Genomic DNA, 10,000 nt, shown 5'->3' on the forward strand with positions numbered 1-10,000 from the left:
TTTTTACAATATTTACTTAAGTTAATATTTCAATCATTTAACAAGACATTTGCATGTTCACAGTTCTCTGGTGCCAGTTAATGGTCACATGACATGAAGATAAAACAAAATTATAAATTTTTTGTACTTTTTCTTTATTATTTTAAAGTCTTTTCAGTGTTTTTTATTTTTAAAATGATTTCTGCATTTAAATGGTATTGTTTAATTTTTAGTTATATCAGAATGAAAGATCTAATGCTTTGTCTGTCTGTGTCTCTGTGTCTGTCTGCCCTCTCTTCATCTGTCTGTCTGTTGTTCTGTCCATCTGTCCATCCGTCTGTCTGTCTGTTGTTCTGTCCATCTGTCCATCCGTCTGTTGTTCTGTCTATCTGTCTGTTGTTTTGTCCGTCTGTCCATCTGTCTGTCTGTCTGTCGTTCTGTCTGTTGTTTTGTCCGTCTGTCCATCCGTCTGTCTGTCTGTTGTTCTGTCCGTCTGTCCATCCGTCTGTCTGTCTGTTGTTCTGTCCGTCTGTCCATCCGTCTGTCTGTCTGTTGTTCTGTCCGTCTGTCCATCCGTCTGTCTGTCTGTTGTTCTGTCCGTCTGTCCATCCGTCTGTCTGTCTGTTGTTCTGTCCGTCTGTCCATCCGTCTGTCTGTCTTTTGTTCTGTCCGTCTGTCCATCCATCTGTCTGTCTTTTGTTCTGTCCGTCTGTCCATCCATCTGTCTGTCTTTCTGTTGTTCTGTCTGTCTTTTGTTCTGTCTATCTGTCTGTTGTTTTGTCCGTCTGTCCATCTGTACATCTGTCTGTCTTTCTGTTGTTCTGTCTGTTGTTTTGTCCGTCTGTCTGTCTGTTGTTCTGTCCATCTGTCCATCCGTCTGTCGGTCTGTTGTTCTGTCCATCCGTCTGTCTGTTGTTCTGTACATCTGTCTGTCTTTCTGTTGTTCTGTCTGTCTTTTGTTCTGTCTATCTGTCTGTTGTTTTGTCCGTCTGTCCATCCATCTGTCTGTCTTTTGTTCTGTCCGTCTGTCCATCCATCTGTCTGTCTTTCTGTTGTTCTGTCTGTCTTTTGTTCTGTCTATCTGTCTGTTGTTTTGTCCGTCTGTCCATCCATCTGTCTGTCTTTTGTTCTGTCCGTCTGTCCATCCATCTGTCTGTCTTTCTGTTGTTCTGTCTGTCTTTTGTTCTGTATATCTGTCTGTTGTTTTGTCCGGCTGTCTGTCTGTCTGTCTGTCGTTCTGTCTGTTGTTCTGTCTGTCTTTTGTTCTGTATATCTGTCTGTTGTTCTGTCCGTCTGTCCATCCATCTGTCTGTCTTTTGTTCTGTCCGTCTGTCCATCCATCTGTCTGTCTTTCTGTTGTTCTGTCTGTCTTTTGTTCTGTCTATCTGTCTGTTGTTTTGTCCGTCTGTCCATCTGTACATCTGTCTGTCTTTCTGTTGTTCTGTCTGTTGTTTTGTCCGTCTGTCTGTCTGTTGTTCTGTCCATCTGTCCATCCGTCTGTCGGTCTGTTGTTATGTCCATCTGTCCATCCGTCTGTCTGTCTGTCTGTCTGTCTGTTGTTCTGTACATCTGTCTGTCTTTCTGTTGTTCTGTCTGTCTTTTGTTCTGTCTATCTGTCTGTTGTTTTGTCCGTCTGTCCATCCATCTGTCTGTCTTTTGTTCTGTCCATCTGTCCATCCGTCTGTCTGTTGTTCTGTCCGTCTGTCTGTCTGTCTGTCTGTTGTTCTGTACATCTGTCTGTCTGTCTTTTGTTCTGTCTATCTGTCTGTTTTGTCCATCTGTCCGTCCGTCTGTCTGTCTGTTGTTTTGTCCATCTGTCCGTCCGTCTGTCTGTCTGTTGTTCTGTACATCTGTCTGTCTTTCTGTTGTTCTGTCTGTCTTTTGGTTCTGTCTATCTGTCTGTTGTTTTTGTCCATCTGTCCGTCCGTCTGTCTGTCTGTTGTTTTGTCCATCTGTCCGTCCGTCTGTCTGTCTGTTGTTTTGTCCATCTGTCCGTCCGTCTGTCTGTCTGTCTGTTGTTTTGTCCATCTGTCCGTCCGTCTGTCTGTCTGTTGTTCTGTACATCTGTCTGTCTTTCTGTTGTTCTGTCTGTCTTTTGTTCTGTCTATCTGTCTGTTGTTTTGTCCATCTGTCCGTCCGTCTGTCTGTCTGTTGTTTTGTCCATCTGTCCGTCCGTCTGTCTGTCTGTTGTTTTGTCCATCTGTCCGTCTGTCTGTCTGTCTGTTGTTCTGTACATCTGTCTGTCTTTCTGTTGTTCTATCTGTCTTTTGTTCTGTCTATCTGTCTGTTGTTTTGTCCGCCTGTCCGTCCGTCCATTCGTCTGTCTGTTGTTCTGTCCGTGTCTGTCTGTCTGTCTGTCTGTTGTTCTGTACATCTGTCCATCCATCTGTCTGTCTTTCTGTTGTTCTGTCTGTCTGTTGTTCTGTCCGTCTGTCCATCCATCTGTCTGTCTTTTGTTCTGTCCGTCTGTCCATCCGTCTGTCTGTTGTTCTGTCCGTCTCTCCATCCGTCTGTCTGTCTGTCTGTCTGTCTGTTGTTCTGTACATCTGTCTGTCTTTCTGTTGTTCTGTCTGTCTGTTGTTCTGTCCGTCTGTCCATCCATCTGTCTGTCTTTTGTTCTGTCCGTCTGTCCATCCGTCTGTCTGTTGTTCTTTCCGTCTCTCCATCCGTCTGTCTGTCTGTCTGTCTGTTGTTCTGTCCGTCCGTCTGTCCATCCATTTGTCTGTCTTTTGTTCTGTCCGTCTGTCCATCCATCTGTCTATCTGTTGTTCTGTCCATCTATCTGTCTGTCCGTCTGTCAGCGGTCAAGTCGACACACAGCCGGCAGCACCCATGAGTCGTTCAGCATACAGGCAGATAAAAAAGAGAAAACGCGACACAATCACTTCATCAAAACAGCACAGCCCTACAAACCCAGGGTAAGACGAGTGTTTGCGCGTGCTTGTCTGTCACTAGTGTTGCTGTATCTCTCACAATATCTGTGCTTTAATCGTGCGGTTCCTCCTCAGCTGGATTCAGTCTCAGAGCAGCAGCAGAAGAAGAAGAGTAAGGAGGAGGTGGTGGACATCGACGATCCGGAGACGCGCAGGTTCCCGTACCCCTTCAACGAGCTGCTGGTGTGGGCCGTGCTGATGAAGCGGCAGAAGATGTCTCTGTTCTTCTGGCAGCACGGCGAGGAGTCCATGGCCAAAGCGCTGGTGGCCTGCAAACTGCTGCGCTCCATGGGATACGAGGCCAAGAAGTGCGACGTGGTGGACGACACGTCCGAGGAGCTGAAGGAGTATTCCAAGTGAGTCTCCATCACTCAGACTGAAACCAAAAACACCGTTGCATTAGGCAGATGCTTTTATCCAAAGCAACTTGTGTTATATTCAAGGTACATTTTTATTAGTTCTTGCTTTCCCTGGGATCTGAACCATGACTTTGACATTGCTTCGCCATAATCTACCCTTTGAGCTCCAGACAGGGTTATTATAGTTAACTGAAACTAAAATTAAAACCACAAAAAAAATTCATTACTTGAAATAAAATAAAATCTAAAAAAAAAAATTTTCAAGTAGGCAGCATTTCTCATTTTAATTTAGTTTAACTTGATGTACTAATATAACAAACTACAACTGAAAAAAAAATTAAAACTATGATGTAGACATGAAAAAAAACAGTAACACTTTACAATAATGTTCCATTAGTTAATGTTACTTAATGTTAGTTAATGTATTAACTAACATGAACAGTAAATTTATAACAGTATTAATGAATCTTTGTTAATGCATTAAAGAAAATACAGTCGTTCATTGTTAGCTCGTTAATTCACAGTGTATTAACTAATGTTAACAAGCACAACTTTTAATAATGCTTTAGTAAATCAGCTGGACCTTTTTGTAAAGTGTTACCAAAAAAACTAATAAAAATGACAAAAAATATTAACATAAAAAACGGGAAATATAAAAATAAAAACTGAATTCAAAATCTTTGTAGAATTGAAAATTTCAGAGCTTAAATTTTTATTTCCATTTATGTATGTAGCAGATGCTTTTATGCAAAGCGATATTAAAAAAATAAAGGAATAACAAAGAAACATAATGTGTAGCTATCCGAGACTCAAAACGAGGGGATGCTGAAAGTGAATCTGAATTGTTCTGAGAGCGAGTGTGAACGGGTTTGATGGTGTTTGTGTGTGTGGTCAGTGAGTTCGGCACGCTGGCGGTGGATCTGCTGGAGCAGTCGTTCAGGCAGGACGAGACCATGGCCATGAAGCTGCTGACCTACCAGCTGAAGAACTGGAGCAACTCCACCTGTTCTGAAGCTGCCCTAACGTGTTCGTCGCGCCTCCGGCCGTTCGTGGCTCACACCTGCACACAGATGACAGAGTTTTGTGCTGGTCAGATCCGAACGTTAAGCCTTCGTGCAGCTTTGTGTTTCGTTACGCTTCCAGCTGCCTCCTGTGGTGTTGTGACCGATTAGAAGTTTCAGGAGGTCACGGTTCCTGCATAACCGTGTGTTTGGTGACAGGATTATGTGCAATCAGTGCATACGTGTGTGTGTGTTTCCTCTCTAGATGTTCATGTCTGAAGGAGGCAAAATCAGTCAGAAGATTAAAGTCTGGTTCAGCAACTACTTCAACAGTTCTGATTTCCTGGCCATCCTGATGTTCTTCGTGGGCTTCGGCCTGCGCTTCGGCTCAGAGAGCGTGTTCACCGCGGGCCGGATCGTGTACTGTCTGAACATCATCTTCTGGTACGTGCGGCTGCTGGATATCCTGATGGTCAATCAGCAGGCTGGACCCTACGTCACGATGATCGGGAAGATGGTGAGCGAGCGTGAGAGCTGTGTTTGAGCCGCTCGTATCCTCCAGCGCTGATCTCTCTCTCTCGTCCTCCGCAGGTGGCCAACATGTTCTACATCGTGGTCATCATGGCCGTCGTGCTGCTGAGTTTCGGGGTTCCTCGGAAAGCCATTCTGTACCCAAACGAGGCTCCCTCGTGGACTTTGGCCAGAGATGTGGTGTTCCAGCCCTACTGGATGATGTACGGTGAAGTTTACGCCTACGAGATCGACGGTAAACATCTGCATTATTAATAAAAGAACAAATTCATAGCCAAGCACCATCCTGCGGAGAATCTCTCAAAACCCAAAAAAACCAACCAAACACTTCTAAACCCCTCAAATTCTCACTCGAACACGACAAAAATGACTCGTTTGTACTGCCTTTAAAATCTTTGATTTCAGTCACGAGATCTTTGAGAGGAAGATTCTTACATGAAAACAATAAAAATGGTTTAATAAGCTTCTTTCTCTTTATGAACATTACACAGTGAACTCTTAAATATAAAAATTCTGATGATATGCGAAAAAGGCCTAAGATTTCTTCATTTGATGATGCGGAGTTCAAAAATAGCAATACAAACTTTCCATCATGTGCAATTTTTTCAGAAAGTAAGAATACAGTTTTTCAAGTTATAGATATGTATCAGTTTTAATGCACTTGTAATAACAAAAGCAGTCAAATGACAAAAAAGTCTGCTAAAGAGTGGGAAAATCTTTCTAGAGCTTTGAGTTTATAAATAAGCTTTTTTTCACTAAAGCTCCATCAGAGACAGAAATGGAGAAAAAGCTCGGGAGAAACCAGATATAATCTGGCTCAGATTCAGACAGGAATCACGTGTTTGTGCGGTTTCTCTGCTGATTTAGAGAGAATACAACACTTCTTCACCACATGAAACGCATCATATTTAGTGAGGAAGAAACAGACTCTGATCCAGCTGTTGGAGTTCATTCAGCACATGATACAGTGTGGAGATATTAGCTCTTTCTTTGTTTTAATGATGATCTCGTGATGTGTGTGTGTGTGTGTGTGTGTGTGTGTGTGTGTGTGTGTGTGTTGGCAGTGTGTGCGAACTCGAGCGACCCGAACGTGAAGGATCTGTGCAGGACAGGTGTGTGGCTGACGCCGCTGCTGCAGGCCGTCTATCTGTTCGTCCAGTACATACTGATGGTCAACCTGCTCATCGCCTTCTTCAAGTGAGTGCCGCGCCGCCGGACGCTGTGTGTCTGTGACCGTCTTCACCGTAACTGAGCGTGCCGTTTCTCCGCAGTAACGTCTACATGCAGGTGATGTCCATATCCAACCTGGTGTGGAAATACCAGCGCTATCACTTCATCATGGCGTACCACGACAAGCCGGTCCTGCCGCCGCCGCTGATTCTGCTCAGCCACGCCGCGTCTCTGCTGTCCTCCGTCTGCAGGAAGAGGAAGAAGGACAGCAGCACCTACGGACCAAGTAACGTACCTCTCGCTCGCGCCGCCGCTTCTGCTCGTGTCCGTCAGCGCTTTGACCGTCCTGCTGTTTTTCAGAGCTCTTCCTGACCGAGGAGGACCAGAAGAAGCTGCACGACTTCGAGGAGCAGTGCGTGGAGACGTACTTCCACGAGAAAGACAATCAGTTTCACTCCGGGAGTGAAGAGAGAATCAGACTCACGTCCGACAGGTACGCCGATGAACCACACGCTCATGCATCAGGGTCCACAACACAACGCAAAAAAATCCTCTTTAAAAGCGTCTGCCAAATGCATTAATGTACATTTAACTGTAGCACGTGGTGCTAGCAACACCAAGGTCACAGGTTCGATTCCCAGGGAAAGCAAGGATGAAAGTGTCTGGCAAATGCATAAATGTGAATTAAAGCCCCTGATTATTTTCTGTAAAGCTGCTTTGAAATAGTATGTATATGCTATATTAAAAGAGAATTGATTGTGTTAACCTGTGTTTGTGTTTTAGGGTGGACACGATGTGTGTGCAGCTGAAGGAGGTCGGAAACAAGGTGAACTTCATCAAGCGCTCTTTGCACACGCTGGATTCTCAGATCGGACACCTGCAGGACCTGTCGGTGCTCACGGTGGACACACTGAAGGCGCTGACCGCGCAGCGAGCGTCCGAGGCTAGCAAAGTGCACAACCAGATCACGCGCGAGCTCAGCGTCTCCAAGAACCTGGGGCCCGACGTGACGGGGCACTCGAAGTCAAGCGCGCTGGTGCGGTGCAGCGTGGGATTCCTGCCTCCCGCCGCCAGCATAGCAGAGTCTCTGTTTGGGGGCGGAGCCAAGGAGCGGCAGGGGGCGGAGCTTCGTCCCAGCCTCGAGAGACGTCCTCCGTTCACAGCCGAGGCTGGATCCTCACCACAGCTGCGGCGCCGCGGACGCTCAGTGCAGCCGGACACGGGTCCAAGCCTCGTCAGCGCACCAGCGGCCGCGTTCTCCGTCAGCACACCGTCGCAGACGCACACGGAGCCGGCGCATGTCGCAGTGGAGTTCGGGGCCTTCGTAGGTGAGTATGAGGAGGAAGAGGAGGGTGTTTATGAGAGGAGTGATGGAGGGCCCCCAGGGGTGTTCGTGAGTGAGCCTGAGCGCGAGGGATACGTCAATCACGCCTTCGCTGATGATGAAGACGATAGACCCGCCCCCGGCCCACCCGAAAGAAACACACCCCTCCCTCTGGCCCCCGAGCACCGGCCCCGGGGCCCGCGGCGCTTCCGGAGAGACGGCCGCTGCAGACGCGCGCTGAACAGACTCAGAGAGAGGAGCGGAGGTTTGGCTTCGGTCCACCGCTGGGAATCAGGGGACCCCACCCTAACCGTGACCCTTGACCCTCACCCCGTCTGCATGCCCCTGTGTGTGTTAGAGACGGGTGACCTCTGACCTCTGGCGTGGTTTCATCTCAAACTAGTGAACAAAGTGCTGTGGTGTCTTGTGTGTGTGATGGCAGTCATCTAAACTAACCCGGGCTGGTGCTGGTTAGTGACGGGTTATTAAACCTGATCGGAGGGGAAGCATGTAACACGGTGACTGTAATGAACTGTGCCTAAACAAGTGTGGTTTGGTCTTTGAACTCATTTTCCCGTTTTTTTTCTCCAAAGGTCACAAGGATGATCCTGAGGGTCAGAGGTCGTTTCCTAAAGAGGGTGCGAGGGTCAGCGGCCGGCAGTCGAGTCCCTCCAGAAAGGCTGTGGATGTGGTGAGTGTATGTTAAAGATGTGGTGAGTGTCTCCAGTGCGGCTCGGTCCAGACGTGTGTGTTGTGTGTCTGCAGGCGGCGGCGCAGGGTCACATGCGGACGGTGAACTCGTACGCCGGCTTCACCGAGCTCGACAGAAACCCTCCGCTCCTGCATCCGGAGTCCAGTGAGTGCACAACACCAGAGCTTTAAACATTAAACATAATGACATCATGAGCACAAACGCCACCTGCTGGCGGCCGGACGCAGTCACACACACCTTTCTCCTGATTAAGGCGTGTTACAGCAGCGTCCCGTCTCTCTGTCTGTGTGTTTCAGCGCTCGGGAAGCAGGAGAAGACACGCGTGTCGTCGGAGGACGTCTCGTGTTATGAGGATCTGCTGCTGGTCAGTCAAACACACAACGACACACAAGAGAAGAAACGACATTCACACACACACACACACACACACCATAACTCTGTCTGTCTTTCCTTCTCAGGGGAAATCAGCTCAGTCCAGCAAACTGTGAGTAGCTGTGTGTGTGTAAAGTGTTTTCCTGAACGTTCCTGTAACTTGTGGGATGCATGAACTGATGAAATGCCTTCAGTGTTGCTTTGGATGAAAGCATCTTCATAATGCATTAATGTATATCAGGTGTTTTGAACAGGTTTCTGTGAGGGTTAATTTGAGGTTAGGAGACAAAAGAAATATCGTTAACCTGATAAAAGATACTGCTGGTGTATGAGATGATGAGCTCAAACGTGTGTGTGATTTATGTCTAAGTGATTATCTTGTTTGTTTGTCTGGTGTTCAGCAGTCCAGGAGACGACATCTCAAACAGTGAGTGTTTTATCACATCTAATGATCATCTGATCCACAAACATTATGACCGCTGAACTGACCCTGCTGTGTGTGTGTGTGTGTTTCAGCTGCAGCGGGGCTGTACGGCGCTCGACACACACACCTGGCTGCACGCAAGGACTGTAAGTGACCTCTGCTGGTCTCTCAGTACTACACTACACTGATAGCATCAGGACCGTGGTAATACCGTGGTATTTTGTGTGTTGTTCTTTGCTCTGTGTGTGTGTGTGTGTGTGTGTGGAGCAGCATCGGTTCTCCGTTCAAGCCCGTGGAGAGTTATCAGTATTCAGGTCAGTGTTTCTGTCATTCGTCCAACGAAAGCATAAAGGTTTCCTGATTTGAACCCGACCCGCGACGCCTCGCTCAAACACAGACTGTCCTGCGAGCGTCTGAGTGTGGTGTAGCGGCCGCGGCGCGGTGGTGTGGGTTTGAAGCAGGCAGCGGCTCCTGTGACGTGTACTGACATCAGCCCTGTGTGTGTGTGTGTGTGTGTGTTAGCGGTGGAGCGTAATAACCTGATGCGGTTGTCTCAGAGTATTCCATTCACCCCAGTGCCCCCTAGAGGTAAGACACAGCACTGCCCTCCTGTCCGTCTCTGTCCCATCAGGCTTTGCTGTTTATTTCGTGTAGTTCTGGGCGGCGTGACGGTAGAATGTGTGTGTCACAGTAAATATACAGAAACATGGAGTGATGAGAGAATACATGACGGGCAGATGTCTAAAGATTCTTAAATCAAGACACATTTCCTGGAGATGCAAAATATGAAGTCTTGTTTTTTTGAGAAATTGATCTAAATGAGCTGATGATTAAAACTAATCTAAAAACAACATAATTCAAAAGGAAAACAGGTTTTTATTCCCCACTGACAGATATTTGTTCTTGTTTTAATCATAAACTCACTTCATTAGGTTCAGTTTCTCGGAAAACAAGACTCTATGTCTTGATTTAAGGATGTTTAGATATTTGTTCTGACAAACGAGACAGAAATACTGCGGAAGAGATTAATTTTTTGCAGTTCTTGCAACATTTAATGCCAGGACTTCATGAATTTAAGACTTCCTGCTCTGATTTGAGAGCTTTTGATGCATGAATTTGTGAAGACCGATTGAAGACCACCAGGAACTTCATCAAATGAGACCAATCCAAATTCAGCTGTAAAGCAGCTCTAAAA

General features: G+C 46.7%; 1 protein-coding gene across 1 annotated transcript in view; it reads left to right on the forward strand.

The window, feature by feature from the left end:
- Positions 1 to 10,000, forward strand: part of LOC109113588 (transient receptor potential cation channel subfamily M member 7-like) — a 29,927-nt gene that overhangs the window by 14,006 nt on the left and 5,921 nt on the right. Inside the window, exons 15-31 of the mRNA XM_042775850.1 lie at positions 2,781 to 2,897; positions 2,988 to 3,268; positions 4,167 to 4,401; positions 4,538 to 4,789; positions 4,864 to 5,038; positions 5,868 to 6,000; positions 6,075 to 6,259; positions 6,334 to 6,466; positions 6,757 to 7,562; positions 7,891 to 7,988; positions 8,063 to 8,153; positions 8,306 to 8,377; positions 8,468 to 8,493; positions 8,783 to 8,808; positions 8,898 to 8,951; positions 9,076 to 9,119; positions 9,328 to 9,393. Of these exons, the coding sequence (XP_042631784.1) occupies positions 2,781 to 2,897; positions 2,988 to 3,268; positions 4,167 to 4,401; positions 4,538 to 4,789; positions 4,864 to 5,038; positions 5,868 to 6,000; positions 6,075 to 6,259; positions 6,334 to 6,466; positions 6,757 to 7,562; positions 7,891 to 7,988; positions 8,063 to 8,153; positions 8,306 to 8,377; positions 8,468 to 8,493; positions 8,783 to 8,808; positions 8,898 to 8,951; positions 9,076 to 9,119; positions 9,328 to 9,393 (2,794 nt within the window). The remainder of the gene's footprint in view (positions 1 to 2,780; positions 2,898 to 2,987; positions 3,269 to 4,166; positions 4,402 to 4,537; positions 4,790 to 4,863; positions 5,039 to 5,867; positions 6,001 to 6,074; positions 6,260 to 6,333; positions 6,467 to 6,756; positions 7,563 to 7,890; positions 7,989 to 8,062; positions 8,154 to 8,305; positions 8,378 to 8,467; positions 8,494 to 8,782; positions 8,809 to 8,897; positions 8,952 to 9,075; positions 9,120 to 9,327; positions 9,394 to 10,000) is intronic.

Source organism: Cyprinus carpio, chromosome A18 (genome assembly GCF_018340385.1).
Source record: "Cyprinus carpio isolate SPL01 chromosome A18, ASM1834038v1, whole genome shotgun sequence".
NCBI lineage: Eukaryota > Metazoa > Chordata > Actinopteri > Cypriniformes > Cyprinidae > Cyprinus > Cyprinus carpio.